The sequence below is a fragment of the Anabrus simplex genome, chromosome 1 (genome assembly GCF_040414725.1).
Source record: "Anabrus simplex isolate iqAnaSimp1 chromosome 1, ASM4041472v1, whole genome shotgun sequence".
Taxonomy (NCBI): Eukaryota; Metazoa; Arthropoda; class Insecta; order Orthoptera; family Tettigoniidae; genus Anabrus; species Anabrus simplex.
The window spans coordinates 60489311-60509562 of record NC_090265.1 but is presented as its reverse complement, the minus strand read 5'-3'; the positions used below and the strand labels follow the sequence as shown (position 1 = coordinate 60509562).

General features: G+C 40.4%; 1 protein-coding gene across 1 annotated transcript; it reads left to right on the top strand.

The window, feature by feature from the left end:
* Positions 1 to 3064: 3064 nt before the first annotated feature.
* Positions 3065 to 5138, top strand: mRpL42 (mitochondrial ribosomal protein L42). Its single transcript, XM_067156105.2, has 2 exons — positions 3065 to 3192; positions 3335 to 5138. The coding sequence occupies exon 2, from the start codon at positions 3351 to 3353 to the stop codon at positions 3750 to 3752; it is 402 nt and encodes a 133-aa protein (XP_067012206.1). The 5' UTR covers positions 3065 to 3192; positions 3335 to 3350; the 3' UTR covers positions 3753 to 5138.
* The last annotated feature ends 15114 nt before the right edge of the window (positions 5139 to 20252 follow it).

Genomic DNA, 20252 nt, shown 5'->3' with positions numbered 1-20252 from the left:
GGATGAATTCGAGCACGATTGTAGAACTGCCTCGAATTCCTGATAATCGCATGGTTGTAACAATACGGAAAAACGTGCGTCGTGTGGGTCTTGTGAATGAACATAGTGTGGTACGACATAATCTGGCGTCTCTCGAACAAGAAAATCGGATAAGACCTGACCTGGGATAGTCATGGCAGGGGAGTGTTGCGAAACTCTTGTGATTGCCCTAATGGCATTCCACAAGGCTGCAATTGGAACCTGACGCGTGAAGGACGATATAAACTCCTTCCAAGCGACACGACGTTTTTTTTTTTTATGGAAAATTCTGCGAGTCTGTGCTATGTGTCTTTTGAGCCGGAAATAATTTTCAGATGTGGCGTGCTGCCTATATTGTCGGAAAAGCACCTTGCGGGTTTGAATCAGTAAATGACATTCCGCATCCCACCATTTAACATTCATAGGTTTCCTAGAAGATAAAGGAGGTGTGGCAATGATGGGGTGGTGAAGATTAATATAATCTGTTAAAATCTGAAGTAAAGTTTGATATGAAAAAATATTGTCCGGTATTCTTTGTAACTCATCCTCAATGTAAGAGGTATATATGTGCGGTTTAAATCTCCTCAAGGAACGAACCATGTTATTATGAACTGTATGCTTCGGTGGAGAAATAGGTCGGCCTATACTATAAGAAATAGCAATGGGGAAATGATCACTGGAATAAGTATCACTTAAAGTATGCCATGTAGTGATAGACACCATGCTTCGCCTACACAATGTTAAATCTACTGCGCTAGGAGGGGCAGAAGGCGCAGCCAATCGCGTAGGAGAGCCATCATTCAAAATAGCAAGCGAATGGTTATTTACTGCATTAAGGAACTGCATACCTTGAGGCGTATCCGAATTCCTCCCCACACTGTATGGTGAATATTAAAATCGCCAAATATAAAAATATATGGTTCTGCAGTAAATTGGTGAAAAAATTGATCCCATTGTCTCTCATTAATGGAAACGTCAGGAGGATAATAGATGTTCACAAGTAAAATATGCATATAATATAATCCTATAACATATGTATGGGGTATGGCCTGAATATTCGAATGAATCCTATATGTCACTGAAGAGTGAACCAAAAAAGCAACCTCACCATAACCGGGGCCATCATTACGTAAAATTTTATAATAGAATTGAATGAAACTGCAAACCTTGTCCCTTAACTGGTATACATTATGAGCTAACACTGGGTGATCACCCAACAATTGCACCAATTGATGAATAGATTGATAAAGACCACTTTGGAGATGTTCTCTTTGCCTATGAAATGATGAAAGCGGTTGCGCCATTGGGGCGCTACTAGTGGCAGCAGGCTCTTCCAAAGATGCCTCCATCCTCCGGCTTGCGCCATTGGAAAAAGTTGTAACTCGTGAAGCACCCATCTCCGTACGGGGAATCTCTCTAACCAAATTATAATAACCATCCCGATCATATCCTGGAGCTGGTACTGGTCTAGGTGGTTTTAAAATTACTTGTGTAAATTTTCTCTTACGGGGATTCTCCTGTGTAGAAATCGGCTCCTCCCCAGTTAAAGGGGAAAATTTTTGGGAATTGTCCACAACATTATATTCAATAGGCTGAACTTTCTGTACAGCGTCCTTGAAAGATAAGTTCTGATTGCTCATGATCTTTTTAATACGGACTTGCTGTTGGTGAGCTGGACAGTCAACGGCTCCAGTTAAATGGGTGCCGCGACAATGCACGCATTGCAGGAAAGTTTCTGTACAGTTTGCCGTAGTATGGTGCAATGTACATTTCCCACACCTTGGACTTGTTGCCCTGCAATGTTTATCAACGTGACCGTACCGTTGGCATTTTTTACAGAGGATGGGAGCAAAAACATATGGCTCCACCTCTAAATGCACCTGATATAATGATACATACTGTGGAAGTTTCTGCGCCCGAAAAACCACTTTTAAAGATCCCGTGGGGACATACTGAGTTCCTTCCTCGTTAACAATTCTACGGTTCAAAAGCCGTACCGATTTTATGGCCGCTGTAGACTTTAAGTGTTTTAATATAGCAGCCTCATTTAACGTCTTCTCTACTCCCCTGATAACTCCTACACGCAATACATTAGAGCTTGGTATATATGCCCGGAGCTTAAGCTCAACTAATAAAGGGTGTTTCAAAAATGAATTCGCCTGCACGGCATATACAAATTCTATTTGTACTCTATTTCGACCCTTTCGGGCCACGGATTTAATTCCTGGAATGTTTTTCTCATAGAAAATTCTACCCAAGGTCATGGGGTGCATGTTACCAACATTGCCTGATGCCGAGGACTCCACAAAAATAATGAAGGGTCCATAATGAGTACTAGGGTAAAGTTCCTGCGTCTCAGTCTTCGAAACCGTAGCACCAGTCTCATTATTCACACACGCATCTGTTGTATTAGAATTACTCAATGTACCGCTATTCTCACTTGAACTATCATCCGCATCTTGTTCCATTTGAACTGTTTCTTCCCGAGCAACTGTGAGGGTTGAAGGATCCGGAGGCTCCTCGCCACCACTTTGCTCCCCCATAGTTTACGAATTACACTCGTAGAATCACTATTCAATACCGTCCACGCTACCTCGTCACAGCGACTGTCCACTCAACTGCACACGATCACTGCTAAGAGGGAACTGATCGTAGTGACGTAAGATGGCGGTGGCCGCAAGTTTCTGGCTTCACTAACATCAATACCACCAGATACAGCGATGTCAGTCTATTTACTATATGTCTGTGCTCTTGGCCTTTTCAAGACACTGTTTATTACTGCGATTTTTTGGACTGTTCTTGCTCACCGTAAGAATGGTCTCAGTTAGTATGTAATCGTATTTTTGGATTACATTGATGCTTGCTCTTGAACAAAGTAATATAGGCAGAAAAAACTAATATTCTTCCTATTCCTTACCATATATTTCAATAGGAAACGCGCGGTACAACACCCATCCGTCTTGAAAATCTTTCAAAGGGACGTTGCTGCTATTAAATTTAGAGCTTTGGTAGGTTTTGATTTCATGCCGACGAAATTGTGCACATTCTGGGACAAGAAAGGGAAATTTAACAGTTTAACGTTTACGTTGTTGCACCTGTAAGATTATATTCGGTCGTTGGCTGTCGGTGTTCGGTTTGTTATCATTACAAATTACAACACACATTTACCTGCTGGTAAGGTTAAAAATAGTTAAGAAGTCAGAGAGCTTTTTTTCTTACGTCGTTTTATTCTTCTTTCTAGTATATTTCTTTGCTTTTAGGACTTGATTTTGTAGATTTTGTAGATATCACCTATAAGTTATTGTCTATGTTTTAGGTGGTATCGTAAAAACATGGCGTTTTGGTTATGTCAACCTATGAGCAAGTGCTTCAGAACTTTGCCTACCTCCAATTTGATGTTCATGATTTCGAAGCAGCCACGAGCGTTATTTGCTTCAAAGAACTCGGAAGAGTATGTTGTTATGTCTGACGATGGCTCGACAATTGTATGCTGGCATCCAGAACCAACATTTCCTTATGAGTGTAGCCGCCCCCTCCCTGATGTTGCACAAGAACAGTTCTCTGTGCTAAATGTACCTTACAAGTCTGGTGTATCTAGTGTAATGAAAAAGAAGTCAGATGAAGCTGTGCGGCAGGAACTTATGAAAATAACACATACCACCAAACACCGTTGGTTCCCCCGTTCTAGAGACAAATATTTCAAAAAGATTCCTGTGGACCGTGAATATTTGTAAGATGAGAAGTATACGTATATGAGCATAAAACTCTCGGACGGTGGGAGCCAATTTAGTGTGATAAGTGCTGGGTAATACAACTTTTAGAATCATGTCCAAAGTCATGAAAAGCCAAATTTTTGGCTTCCCTTCAGTATATACGTATATGCCAAATGAAGCAAGGCATAGGATTTATACTTCATTTAGGTATGTGTGTATAATAATAATATACCATCATCGGTCCTTTAATTTATCACCATTCATTCATCACTCATTGTTTAGGTGTGTGTGTGATATGCGTGCATGCGTTTGTGGGTGCATACATTTAAATATGACCATTAGTGGAGATTGGGAGCTAGTGGCACCCACCATTCAAAAGTTTTACTGTATAGGCTACATTAAAATGTTTAGTACAGTGTAGTCCGCGCACCTTTTAGCGATATTTCTTTGTACGGGGGGTGGAGGAAAGAGGGAGCTCTCACGGTTCCGGTTATACTGCCAACTGAATGAAAATGAAATCTAAATTGAATCGATAATATGATAGATCTATATGAATTTTCTAAACCTTTATTATCTTAAGCCAACAACTGTGTCATACACACTTTATATAACATTATATAACATTTCTCGATGCAAATCTTGTTCCCAGCATGAATTCTATAGTTTGGCTTTGTTTTGTAAACAACAACAGTACTAGTACGTAAAGTGTACGCCAGATGTCACACAGCGATGCATAAGCGATTCATAGTTTGTGTTTCAAAGGTTGCCAATACGAATCTCGAAGATACCCGAGGTCGGCCTATTCAGCACTAGGGTGTCCATGTATCACTAAAAGGTGCGCGTACGGTATGTTCCACATCTTGAAAGGATACCTCTGTTTCCACTTTTCCTTTTGTGAAATTATTATTGAGTAATAATAAACAGGGTTGTGCCTTCGTTAAATGTTGATTGGCTTTTTATTATTATAATACATTGAATGTATCTATACATGCAATGGATATGCACAACTTGTCTGTAAAACTTTCCTACAATGGAACCCAGGCAGGTTATCCTGTATATTTCTCTGATTTAACTGTATTGTTTGGGAATCAAACTTCTTAAATTAATTGAATTCAAGGAGGTACGCAATTAAATATGACTACAGTATATTAAATTTAATGTGTGTTTTTCAATATTGGTTTGAAGAGGCCATGTATGTTACTTGAAGTAATAACTTAGTGCTAAAATCATATTTAATGGTCTTAAACAAAGTAGTGATGCACTCATGATTAACACTCAAAACTAGTTTAAAATCTGTAGAAGGTAGATTTCATTGCATATAGCTTACAGACATTTTCATTATAAAGTGTTCTGCCTTTCAGCTTTCAGTCATAAGCCCTTGTGAGTGAATTAAACACCTCTGCAACTCTCTCTTGTATTTAGCAACATGGCCTTCTTTAGGTCCACACCTTGTTATCCTAAAATCCTTAAGAGCCATGTAGGCCTAATAAGTAGGTACAACTTCATCCATTGTGTTCATTCCTCTTCATTACGAGTGCCCTTCTACCACCGATTTGAAACTTCTTCGGTATTAAAATATCTTTATATTTTGAGTATGGAATGAACAAATTTGCTAACATTTGGTTACTATACCTTGTATTATATAGTAGCCTACATACGTGGTAAAACTTCAGAACATGATACATGAATACCACTAGGGCTTATATTATAATTATACACATATTTATTTATATTTTACAACCTCCCAAACGAAAAGTTAGCCACCAGGGCAAGTTTTACGGGGACATTATTTTATCTACTCAAGGGACTGACGTCTCCCGCCAAGCACTTTGCCGTAATGCGGCCAGCGCTCGCCCGGCACTGAGTCATAGTGTGTTTCTGCACAAGATTTCTTGTATTTTATGGAAGTATTATGTATATACACTTGCTCACATAATGAAAATGGAATTAGAACAAAACACTGAGCACTCAACTGAATTGAACCTTACACTGATTAAGCTCTCAACAGACTGTAAAGGAAGGGAACTCGTGGCGCCGGGCAGTGCATTACAGCAAAGTACTTGGCAGGAGACAGGCTCGCAACGCAGGCGACTGGGCGAGAGACGATCCCCTGAGTAGATAAAATAATGTCCCTCTATCATCACTGCTATTACATCCCTATAGCATTTCACAGAATAACATGGAATTTGCTAATACTTACAATAATTATATATGGATGGTTTATGTCCCTGAAGTGTGAAAATGCTTTCCCTTTTCCTGTATCAAGGTTTCTGTGTTACAACGTAATCTCCCTTTTTTTACAATCAGTGAGCAGAGAGGATAGGGCCTAATATTTGACTTCGAACATAATAACTGTATGGCGTCAGCTGCCATGTGCAAGAATTTTAATTTGTCATAATTTAGGCTGCCATTCTAATCAATCACCATTGATCTGCATTTAGGGCGTTGCTCAGGTGACATTCCGTATTAGTTGTTTACCTAGTCTTTCCTTAAATGATGGGGGAGTAAATCAGAACACGAAATGTGTCACCTGAGATCTTTTGTATCCTGTCATCATATGTCATGGAATGTCGAATGGACTTCATTCAGCCCTTCATAAATCTGACTACCCCTGTCAGGTTTGAACCTGTGATCTTGAGATTCGGAGGCCAACACTTTACCATTGTTCAACAGAGCTTGTAGTGTTAATGTAAGCTTTCAGTTTTATTACTGGCTTCTAGTTCCTATTAAACTTCTACTGCTAGTAGTCCGAGCAAGTTGCCCATGCGTTTAGGGGCGCGGAGATGTGAGCTTGCATTTGTGAGGTAGTGGTTTTGAACTCCACTGTCGGCAGCCCTGAAGATGGTTTTCTGTGGTTTTCCATTTTCACAGTGGGCAAATGCTGGGGCTGTACTTCAATTAAGGCCACGACCCTTTCCTATCTCATTGTTGCCATAAGACCTATCTGTGTCGGAGTGATGTAAAGCAAATGGTTTAAAAAAAAAAAAAATCTGCTAATTCTTAAAAAAAGGATAATGTAGGTAGAGTACTGAATCTTTTTACCCAACTTTTGTGTTTATGTTTGTTCACATTTTAGTGTAAATTTAGAAATGAACATTTAACTGAATAATAGTGCACTTAATTGTAATAATTATTTTATAACTGGTTTGCAGTATATAGTATTGTTTTAAATGACAGTTCAGTTGAGTAAAGAAGCCATTCATTACCACTTACGTATTACTTATTCCGTGTCGTACAATGTCGGCATGTAGAAGATCTCTGGTGACACATTTGGTGTTTACCCGACAAAATTCATTAAATCTCGGTCACATATGCCCAAGAGAGTTTTGGTTTACTCTATCTGCCATCTAGTAGGCCTAGAGTAAAATGGAACGTCAAATTAAAATGTGCGCACATGGTAGCCGAAGCCATACCACGATTATTATTATTATTATTGTTGTTGTTGTTATTTCTAGGTGCTCTTAAATGCTATTAGATATATTCATTACCATAATATGGTGAAGGCCTAAAGAGTTCTGAGAAGCAGAAACATACCTGTAGATTTGGTACCCACCACAGAAACAAGTAGGCCTACTTCCTGTGTATCCGCAGACTTCAGCAAGAGTAGGTAGGGCTAGCTATATTCAGTGCCTACTGATGTGCATTTAGGATAGTCGCCCAGGTGGCAGATTCCCTATCTGTTGTTTGCCTAGCCTTTTCTTAAATGGTTGCAAAGAAATTGGAAATTTATTGAACATCTCCCTTGGTAAGTTATTCCAATCCCTAACTCCCCTTAAAATAAAGAAATATTTGCCCCAATGTGTCCTCTTTAATTCCAACTTTACTTTCATACTGTGATCTTTCCACTTTTAAAGACACCACTCAGACTTACTCGTCCACTAATGTAATTCCATGCCATCTCTCCACTGACAGATATGACATAGGAAAGATGAGGAATGTGTTAAGGTATCTTGCACAATTATCTGAGATGTAAAACACTGAATAGTGTATTATACAGCATGTATCTAAAATACTTTTAATGAATGTCAGAATGGATATCCCTCAAGGACATAAGATGGAAATTGTTTGTACCAGTGTGAAGATATATCTCATTGCCAAGAAAATGATGTCACTGCTTTTCAGATCCATTCTCTTACAGCAGTGTTACTCAACCATTTTCAACCTGAAGACCTGTAAATTATCAGAAATTATTCTACAGACCACTGATTTATATGGGCCTAATTTTTTACCTGTGTGTAAACATATGAGATATATTGTATTGTATAATTGTAACACAATAAATATAAAAGAGTGTTTTGAATTTCTATCAGGTGGTAGCAGCTCTTTACAGACACACCTCCAATGGAGATGAGCTGCATGAACCATTTTAACCACATACTCCAGGAATTGAACCTGGACCTCGAACTTACAAAGGAAGAGAGTAAACTATGAAAAGAAAGAATAATAATAATAATAATATGTTATTACTCACAGTTAATGAGATTGCTGAGCATGTCACTCCTTGCAAAGTTCCTGGATATTTGGCTTAATATTAGTCAAATTCAGTCTAAAGTCAGCACAGACATCAAGTCTGTTTCTGTATTTTGTTTTTATTTGAAGGAGCAGTGAAAATCTTTTCTCACAAAGATAGCTTGTTGAAAACTGCATGATGATTTTCAATACTGCTTCTGATGATTTGGGATATTCACTTCTGACCGAAGGCCCTGAAGAAAGATTTAGTTCATTTAATTTGGAAAAAGTATCTGAAAGGTAGGATAGTGTTAGTTAACTATGCTTCGTTAATAATCAGTGATCCAAAATCAGAATTACGTTCACTTACCAACATTAAAACTTTGTGCCTTAATTGAAATAATCTTGCTTATATTTGCCCCTGGAAAGGCAGTAAATTTCAGAATAAAGCAAAAGTTATGTGTATTCACTGCCCATTTCATCGCACAATATCAAAAATGATCTGTTACTTAACGGTTAGACTTAATAAAATTAACTAGTTTTATAGCGCTCTCAAGCTCAATTTTAAATTCTGGTGGCATTCCTTTGGAGGCCAATGCTGCCTATGTATGAAACCATGTACCCGGTTCATGTCCAGAGTTACTTCCCTAGCCTTAGAATAATCCCACCATACCTGCCTGTAAGGGCACAAGCTCCATCCGTGCAGACACCTACACATTTTCCTCTGTGGATCTGTCTTTTGTATAACTAACGAGAGAGTGAAATATTTCTTCCCCAGTTGTTTGGATTGTCAAAGTTCGATGATACAGATGTTGATTCATATAGGGAATCTGAAATATTTGTTCCGAATGAGTAAATTTATAATACCAATATAGATGGTACATTATAGGATATAAATTTTCCAGCTCATTCATTCCTGGTTGCCAGCGTTTCGTCCCCGTGTGCTAGGCTGGGCTCATCAGTTGGTACATAGCACACCTACCAAGACGCATGGCCAGTGCATACTGTGGAAGCCACTACATAGGCTAATTGTAGCCACTGGCAGTGCCAATGCACTATGAGAGACTTTGTCTCATTATCAAAAATTGATGCCTGCTTGGGCATCAGATGATACAGATGTTGATTCCCATAGGGAATCTGAAATAATTGTTCCGAATGAGTAAATTTATAATACCAATATAAATGGTCCGTTATTGGGCATTATCAATTTTCCAGCTAAATCATTCCTGGTTGCCAGCGTTTCGTCCCCTTGTGCTAGGCTGGGCTGGGATCATCAGTTGGTACCTAGCACACCTACCAAGACACATGGCCAGTGCATACCAGGAATGAGTTAGCTGGAAAATTTATAGTGTCCAATAACGGATCATTTATATTGGCATTATAAATTTACTCATTCGGAAAATATATTTCAGATTCCCTATGGGAATCAACATCTGTATCATCTGATGGCCGTCCGACTCGTTGGCTGTATGGTCAACGTACTGGCCTTCGGTTCAGAGGGTCCCGGGTTCGATTCCCGGCCGGGTCGGGGATTTTAACCTTAATGGCCCGGGGGCTGGGTGTTTGTGCTGTCCCCAACATCCCTGCAACTCACACACCACACATAACACTATCCTCCACCACAATAACACGCAGTCACCTACACATGGCAGATGCTGCCCACCCTCATCGGAGGGTCTGCCTTACAAGGGCTACACTCGGCTAGAAATAGCCACACGAAATTATATTATTATCTGATGGCCAAGCAGGCATCAATTTTTGATAATGAGACAAAGTCTCTCATAGTGCATTGGCACTGCCGGTGGCTACAATTAGCCTACGTAGTGGCCTCCACAGTATGCACTGGCCATGCGTCTTGGTAGGTGTGCTAGGTACCAACTGATGAGCCCAGCCTAGCACACGGGGATGAAACGCTGGCAACCAGGAATGAATTAACTGGAAAATTTATAATGTCCAATAAAGGACCATTTATATTGGTATTATAAATTTACTCATTCGGAATAAATATTTCAGATTCCCTATGGGAATTAACATCTGTATCATCTGATGGCCAAGCAGGCATCAATTTTTGATAATGAGACAAAGTCTCTCATAGTGCATTGGCACTGCCGGTGGCTACAATTAGCCTATGTAGTGGCCTCCACGGTATGCACTGGCCATGCGTCTTGGTAGGTGCGCTAGGTACCAACTGATGAGCCCAGCCTAGCACACGGGGAGAAACGCTGGCAACCAGGAATGAGTTAGATGGAAAATTTATAATGTCCAATAAAAGACCATTATTTTGGTATTGTTGTCAAAGTTCTGCAGAACAAAATACTATCATGGTCATCACCACATATATATCTAATGTGTGTGTTAACTGTGCATCATTTGTACCACCAGTAGTTTCGTCCATTTGCAACGCATAATAAGGACTCTTCCTAACTTTGAATTACCTGAGATTCAATGTTATTTGCCATATCGTTAATTCTGCGACGGACGTCATTTGAAAGAGGAATCAATTGTAGTTTATCGTTTTTTACTGGGAGCTCGAGGTGCCATACCAAGGTGTTTTGAAGATTTTAGGAAGAGATAACGGCTTACCATCCAAAAATGGGATTATAGTGATGGTGGTGAAGAAATACTGCCAAATTGTAAATCACCACCTCAATCCAAATATCTGAGTATGATTTGCTACAGCTGTTATCTGAAATTTCTGTTAGTGAGTATACAGAGTCCTATGGGACTATGTTCATTGGGAGGCAGTTTGGTAAAATAAAATAAAAATCTCTATCTGTTAGTAACTTGCATTCTTTCTTCTCCATGGAAGATGGTTCTTGAACAAAGGACAGGTATCCATTTTTCTTAGCATTGAGGAGGCTCTGAATCTCTTCATTATTACCATTGAACCAGTCCTTTCTCTTCCTTATATCATAACCGATGACCTTTTCTGCTATCTCTGTGATAGAGTTTTTTTAATGAGGTTCACTCTAGTTCAGCATCTTTTATACCGACTGGATTTTTATTCAGCTGATGTAAAAGAGAGTTCTGGAAAACATTATTCACAGCTGTATTCTGAAATTTTGTAATGTTGAATTTCTTCCTGGAAGAATTTGAGAAGTAGGATTATGGTTTACAAAATATGAAGATCCTTAGTTGGCTAACCAGAAGTCTGTGGTCAGTCCAGCAGTCATCTATGTTTTGTGCAATCCTCATTATCAGCACACATTTTCTGTCATGCTGCCAAGTAATGACATAAGTCAATGAGATGCCAGTGTTTGGAACGGGAATGGTCTCAAAGCGGTTAGGCAGGCAGAATTGCATATTGGCGATGAAAAGCTCATGCTCAGCACAGACACCAAGAAGTAGTAATCCATTTCCATTGCAATTTCCAACATCTTGATTACCCATGACATTCCCCCCCATCATCGATTGTTTCTTCCCACCCTGGCTTTAAAATTGCCAAGCAAATAAAAAGATTTAAGCAATATACCTTATTCTTAGGAGAGGTCCGTCTTTTCAGCACTATATAATAGAGTAACTTAATTAAAAGGAATATACAGCTATTTAACAAGTTGTACATGTTTCGTCCATACTTCAGAAATTTAGAAGCTAACTTGGTGAGAACATTGTTCAGTTGTTAGTAGAACTGATTCTTGGAGTCTTCATCATCAGGTGGAGACAAGGGTGACAAAATTGTCTCCAGCAAGAGGAATTCAAAGAGTCATGAGTGCTTTCATTGACTGCAATAGAGGTGTGTCTATGTTCTTTCACCTTTGTTTTTTTTTTTTTTCACTGCAAATCAAACATCATAGATGCATGGTTCTCTTGCATCCTTTCTTTTCCAAAAGATGGTGTAGTTTGAACTGGTCTCGCTGAGTTGTCCTTCACCTGATAACATGGTTTCACTGAGAGCTACAGTGTCGATATCCAGTCTAGCTAGCTTGTGTGTAATGAGAGCTGCTGTTCTCTCTGGTCTGGTGTTATTGTCCAGTAGAGTTCTGACATACCATGTTTCAGTAGTCATGTTCATATATTTATTTCTTGGTTTCTGTCTGCAAAAATTGGAGTGACCTTCTGGTTGTGGATTCCCAGCCAGGTACAAGTGTGACTACCGATGTGGCGCCCACATTTTCTAGGACCTTCCTCATTCAGGGTAGGCAATGGTTATCCTAAATAAACCTGCCTTGTCACAGATGCAGGACCGGATTCCTGAATAGTCGTGAGTCTCAAGAAGGTGCCCATCACACAGCTGCCGACAACGTGCATATCCAGACTAATAGCTCCAAGTTTCATCCAAAATCTGCTACTACCATCCTTATCCCTTCACCATTGTATTACCAAAGGAAATAACACGAGAGATTACCATTAGTGTGATTTTGTTTAAGGTGGATTGCAGCTTGCCAGGAAGTGTCTCGCACAATGATTCTAGAGCCATTTATCACAGCACATGACGCATGAGACACGTGATTTCAGAACACCAGAACTGCAACAAACTGCCACCAGGTTCAAGAAAAGTTGAGCTGTGCCTTCACTGCCAGTTTATCTGGCAAAATCTCTTCTGCCTCTACGACCATTGGGAAAAAAGAGGAATAGTTTTCACCCCAATCTACTTGCTCTGCTCCCAAGAGAATATCCAGAATGTGCCTGGAAAGATACGTAAAAGGTACCAGAAGGTTTAAAGTGGGAAGATCTGCTGAATAATAATCATAATGTTATTGGTTTTAAGTCTCAATAATTTTTATGGTTTCTGGAGTCCGTGAGGTGAATTACAGTCGTCATAGAATGACAAAAGCCATTTTCCTAAAACAGTACTGGTGACACACTATACACACCCCGTATATGGTTTATAAAACACAGTCTGTATCAGCACACAATAGATTCAATTTATGAAAACCATTTTTTGGAATTATATTCCATCATCAGTGAAATTCTTAAAATTACATATAAAATTAGCTGAGTTGGCACAATTTTTTCCTGCAGAAGTACACTGACTTAGCAAATGTCATGGGATAGTCACCTAATAGCATGTGGCGAGTCCTCTGGCCTTGCGAACTGGAGTGAGACACCATGAAGGTGAGTTGACAAGTCCCTGGTAGTCCTCTGGACGCAGCTGACACCAAATCGTTTGCAGAGCGGCCGCCAATGTTGGTCTGTTTGTAGGTGCAGGATCCAGGCACGGAGCCTGCTTTCCAGGACATCCCAGATATGCTCGATAGGGTTCATATCGGGGCTCCTGGGTGGCCATGGCAGTCGTTGGACCTCCGCTGCATGTTCCTGGAACCATTCCCGGGCGATGTGGCGGCAAGTTATCATCTTGAAACACCGCAAAACTGTCTGGGCGCTGGAAGGCCAAAAATGGGTGGAGATGGTCTCCGAGCAGCTAACATACCGCGTACCATTCAAAGTCTCTTCCAGAACAACTAGGGGGCCCATTCCATACCAGGAAAATGCACCCCAGACCATAACAGAGACACCAGTGCCCTGTACCACACCTTCAAGGCAGGCGGGATCCATCGCTTCATGTGGTCTGCGCCATACACGATGCCTCCCATCGGCATGGTGCAGCTGAAATTGTGATTCGTCCGACCATATCACGTTACGCCATTGTTCCAGTGTCCATCCCTGGTGACTGGCGACAAATGCCTTGGGTCCAATGATGTTGGGTTAACAGTGGCACTCATGTGCGGCGCCAGCTCCCATACCCCATAGAACCCATGTTCCTACGGATTGTCCACTGGAAGACGTGTCAAGCACGGCCTGTGTTGAATTGAGCCATGATTTGTTGCACGGTTGCCCGTCTGTCACTATTGGCAATCCGTCTCAGATGTTGCCGGTCACGGTCATCGAGGGTGGCTGGACGGCCGGTCATTCGTCTGTTGTGGACAGTGACACCCACATTCAACCATTCACGATACACCCTGGACATGGCTGAACGTGTGAAGCCGAATTTCCGCACCACTTCTGAAATCGTACTTCCCATCCGCCAGGCACCGACCACCATACCCCGTTCGAACGGTGTCAGCTCACAACGACATTCCATGTTACACCTGTCACATGCACAGCCACTGCTCACAAGGTCTGCTATACAACTGCCGCTGGCACAGGGGGCGTGTGGTGCACAGACAACACACCTGCACATCAGTGCTCCGCTATCCCATGACATTTGCTCAGTCAGTATACTTTTAACATGCCAGTAAATCTACCGACACAAGGCCGATGTAGTTGAGCACCGGGTCAAATATCACCAGACTGAATCGGGATCGAACACACCGACTTGAGCTCAGAAAGCCAGTGCTCTACCGTCCAAGCTCCTCCAGATCAAGGCCTGTTCAAAAAATATGAACTTTGAAAATTCAGCGTAAGTGCACAGTTTTGATATTTTCTGGTAAGTGTTGTATAGTGGTATCTTTCATAAGTAATTAGCCATTTGCAGTGCATTTCTGAAACATTTGCTTTTGCTTAGCAGGTGTTAATTCTCAAGTGTGTTGCGATTGTAGAGATGTCTGAACAATACTCCTGCTTCAAACTGGGGAAAATATTTAAAGAGACCAAAAGCGCAGTCAACAGGGTCAAAGTGTTCTTGAAAATCCCTTTTGCATCAACAGTGTTGTGCAACACAAATTTCTACCCGAGGCTCAAACAGTGAACGACTGATATTATCTCAAGGTCTTGAAACATCATCATCTTCCTTCCAAGTATTGGGCCATGTGTCCCGTTATGGTCTTGCATTTTTCTTTTTGCATGACTTGAAAGCAATCAGATGTCCTTCCGGCAGGTTGCTAGCCTGAAGGAAGTAAGACCATTGGTGGGGCTGCCACCCCTCAGCTAATGGACTAGTCAAAAGTATCAGGGGAAAAAAAAAGACCAGACTTCTGGAGAAACAAATATTAGAGCCTCCACCATGACAACGCACCAGCTCATTCACTGAGGTCGATTTGTGATTTTTGACAAACACAAAGAAAACTGCTGTCGCATCCTCAAACTGAAATTCTTACTGAAAGGACAGTGATTTCAGTCAACTGAAGAGATCAAATTGAAATCGCAGACAGAACGGCGTATAATTTCCCAAATTGCCTACCAGGAATAGTTCCATAAGTTGAAACGGTACTTGGAGCTTTGTATTAATAAAGGACTCAGATGGAAAAATGATGGCAATTGGTCGTTAACTGACTGGTATACAGGATTGATCAATCTCTGGTTGTTTTATCCCATTTTCGGACAGGACGGGAACGATGGCCAGCTTTCCAGGGTTAGTCAACCATTATAACAACTTTTTTTTTTTTTGCGTCGCACCGACACAGATAGGTCTTACGGCGACGATGGGACAGGAAAGGGCTAGGAGTGGGAAGGAAGCAGCCATGGCCTTAATTAAGGTACAGCCCCAGCATTTGCCTGGTGTGAAAATGGTAAACTACAGAAAAACATTTTCAGGGCTGCCGACAGTGGGGTTCGAACCTACTACCTCCCGAATACTGGATACTGGCCGCACTTAAGCGACTGCAGCTATCGAGCTTGGTCAACAACTTATTAAATGAAACCGTAGGTATATACAGCATGTGTTTTCCATTCTTTTTATTTTTTTCACTATATTCAAAATATAAATATTTTAAGAAAATTACTTTATACAGTATTTACATACAACAATTCAATAACCTACATCTTTTAGATAACATTTCTGTAGCTCCTTTTTAAATCACTCACTGAGAAAAGATATAACATTCAGGGGGAAAAAAAAAAAAAGCATACAAGATATCACATCCTGAGAAAGTTATTACAATATTTGAAGCCACGATGTTCCAACTTATTTAAATATCAATATGGTTTGGTATGTTCTTCAGCTCAGTAAGTAGGATTGATAAAGAGCTAAACGATGAATTCATCTCGAGGAGCGAGGTAGTGCCACATGATCTGTATGATGACATTCTCAGCAGCACTTCTTGACTTTAGTAACTAGGTCTGCTGCCTCTCATATCACATAGTTCTTCACTTGGTCTCATGAAACCAAGTAAACCCCATTTCAACCCTCCATTCAGAATCAAAATCTTTAGACTGGTCAGGAATCAAGCCCAGGGCCTCTGGGCAACACACAGGCACACTACTGCTATGCTACAGTGTGACCCATCTATGCTTTTCAGCTAAAATATCTTCCGTCTAGTTGAAGATAGCGATAGGCGGTTTTCACCTAGGAGAATAACAATGAGGGGCACAAGAAAAAATAGGTAATTATCTGTTCAGTGCTTTAATAAGCACCGACGTTGCAATACCAAGTTGCTTTCTTTAAATGGAACTAATGGAAGCCTATTTCTGGCGTGTGCATAGTTAGTTATAAGCGGCCACATTCAGCGATGCAATTATTTCCACAGTCCGACCTGTAGTAGGCCTACTGGCTAAAAGGGGTACTGAACTGTACACGTTTTCAAATGTGACACCGTCAGTATTTATTACCCGAAGGCTAAGAAGACAAGGGCTACATTTGACTCATACCTCGTATTGACTTTTTTGTTGTTTTTTTGCTAGTGGTTTAACATTGCACTAACACAGTGAAGTTTTTTGACGACACAAGGGTTAGGATTGAGAAGAAAGCAGTCACGGCCTTAATTAAGGTACAGTCCCAACATTTGCTTAGTGTGAAAATGGGAAACTATGGAAAACCATCTTCAGGGCTGCCAACAGTGGGATTCAAACCCACCATCTCCCGAGTGCAAGCTCACAGCTACCTGACCATAATCGCAGGGCCATCTTGCTCAATGTGTTGATGTCGTCAGGAAGTGTAAACATACAAACAACTTCTGATGTGTCACCCTCACTAAGTCTTCAACATTCAGAATGTTGGTGCCACATTTAGAAACTTGCACACTTCGGTACTCACTTTTTCTGGTGTATGTTTGGTGAAAGATGTGGTGATAATTGCATTCCTGAATGTGGCTGCCTACTGTAGAAATAGGTATAGTTCCAATTTCAAAAAAGGAAAGAAAGAAAGCAACTTGGTTATTGCTGCTCGGTACTTATTAAAACACAGGACACATACTACAAGTTCCCTTATTGTTATTTATCCAGGTGAAAATGACCATAACCTTCAACTAGTCGAAGTAATCTAAGCTGAAAATCTTATGTAAGCCATCCTCTACATCATAACATGTCACTATTTCTACCACCCCCAAAACCAAAACATTCACATCTTTCATCACAGCTGCCTGGGGGCCATAATTGTTAAGGTGTCAAGTCTGTATGGTCTGATACTAGGGTCAGCCAGTTCAAGTCCTATTGATAAGACCTATCTCTGTCAGTGCGACGTAAAGCCAATTAATGTAAAACAAAAGCTAAAGGTTTCCACCTATGCAATACTATTTATTGTAACCTTAAAGAAGTTACATATATTTGATGAAACTAGTTTCGATCTTGCTAGAGACCATCATCAGTCAAAATCAATAAAAGTTAAGGCAAGACATGAATTACAGAAATACCAAAACTAGTTTCATCAAATGTATGTAACTATTTTAAGGTTACAATAAATAGTATTGAATAAGTGGAAACCTTTAGCTTTGTTTTACATTATATTGCTCTTCAATGCAGAATAATATGAAATTTATTACCTATGAGTAAAGCCAATTGTTAAAAAAAAATCATGTTGGCAGTATACTTTTCTCCATCAGAAAGTTGGCTGGCAGGATAGGAGAGGTGGTGGTGTAAAATTTCTAATCACTAGATTGCATGCCAAATTCTGGGTTCACCGGGCAAGTTGGCCTTGCGGTTAGGGGTGCGCGGCTGTGCACTTCCATCCGGGAGATAGTGGGTTTGAATCCCACTGTCGGCAGCCCTGAAGATGGTTTTCCGTGGTTTCCCATTTTCACATCAGGCAAATGCTGGGGCTGTACCTTAAATAAGGCCATGGCCGCTTCCTTCCCACTCATCGGCCTTTCCTATCCTATCATCGCCATAAGACCTATCTGTGTCGGTGCGACGTAAAGCAACTAGCAAAAAAAAGTCTGGGTTCAATTCGAAACCTCTCCACAGTGCTTATACAGAGTGACGGCATCCGACACTGTTGACGGTGATTAATCCATTCAGGTGGGGATGTTAAGCATTGAGCAGATCCCTTGATATTATCAATAGGAGTATTATACATGCCACACATATACCCAGATGTGCAGGTCGCCCAAGGGTATCAACTAGAAAGACCTATACCATGTCTTTCCAGAGGCGACATGACATCATCATATTATTATTCTTCTTTAGCCTTCATTAGAATATTACGAAGGTATTCCCAAAAATAAGGTCTCCTATTTTTTATAAATACATAGGCCTGTTTATTTCTACAATGGTTTACATCATGTTACAGCTTGAACATTTAGCTATTTTTCTACATAATCACCATTTCGGTTGAAGCATTTCTGTAGACGCCGTGACAGTTTTTGTATGCCCATGTCACACCAGCTCGCCGCCATGCGTTTCAAGAAGTTGTGAACCTCATCTTTCACCTCGTCGTCGGTGCTGGCAACCATCTTGCGCACACCTTCCGGTATTTCAGCTTTTCCGTTAAAATTCTGTGAGTGGCACTTCGGAAAACCTAAGGAACCAATGTGCAGAGATCATCCAGGGTGATCCGCCGATCTTCACGCATGATTTGCTCAACCTTCACGACTGTCTCGACAGAAATTGACGGTCTCCCGCTCCTTTGTTCATTGTGAATTTCAGTCCGACTGGCTGCAAACTCTCTACACCACTTACGAACATTTTTGACATCCGTGCACTTGGCGGTAACATCCAACGGGAGCTCCATTCTCAACGGCTGCCGAGCCAAGACTACTGCCTCAGTGCGGCGTGGGCATGTTTATTATGCGAGTGCGGGAAACACTATTCACAATATTGTGATCAACAGCCACACGAACAGAATTCTGTATTTATAAAAAAAATAGGAGACCTTGTTTTGGGATTACCCTCGTATTATTCCATAACACAAGGTGACTCATGAGGATTTACTGCCATTTACAAAGCTGATTTCTGAAGATATTTGTTCTTAGTTGTTTTTATTCCATAAAAAACATGTACTTTTATACAGTAGTTAAAAAAGCAATTAAGGCATTCAAAACATATATTGAGCTTAAGGAGTTCCTTTGCAACCTCACTGAAGGAATGGAGAACTGTTAGGAAAAGAGGACAACGATGACCCAGTATCTTACTTTAACAGCATGCTTCTAAAGGTGAAATGTAAGACCAACATGTTGAGTTGAAAAGACTGGCACAAGATAGACAGCTATGGGTGTGGCAACAAGGCTTAGCCTTTAAAATATAACGATGAAGAAGGAACTATTAGGTATAATAGAATCCAGGCTGATGTTTAATGCGCAAAGGCTGAGGATTATGTTACAATTATCACTCTCCAGATACCTGCATAATACCTAAATTATAATTAAATATCATTAAATAACATAATTATTTTAGTGTGTAATACAGCAGTTTCTAAACTCCTTTCACACACATTCTATCTTTGAGAATGATATGATTGACAACCCACTCCATTCTTTGTGCTACTTAATAATCGTTAACCTGCAAGTTCACCTGCACATTTTAACAAAGTGACAATTAATACAATTTATTCAGTCACACTAGCCATGGTTGAATCACTGTATAACTGGTCAAAATAATGTAACAGTGTGCTATAAATATTCCTGATCAAGAACAGACATGATAATGGATAAATTCTTAAAGGAATGCACTCTTTCAACATGCAACAGCTTCAAATCTCGCAAATATTTTTGAAGTTACTTACAATTTAGTTCGTCAGCGATGGATGATTGACCATAATGTGTTTTATGAGTTGATAGTTTACATATATTCTGTAGAGTTCTGTGAAACAGTAGTATTGATATGTTTCTTAAAGGTTAATACTGAACTGTTTAGAAAGTAGTAATAATTCCAAATAATGGTGTAAGGGCATGGCGCACCCATCGCCCAGTGGGAAACCACTGCAACCAGCCACCCAAGTACCAGTAAGAAAACCAAAGCGTGAGGTATGGAAGAAATGCCAGTTTGAGCTGCATATTAAGTTCTCTTCAAGGCTCACTGGCCCCAGTCAACAGATTTTCAACT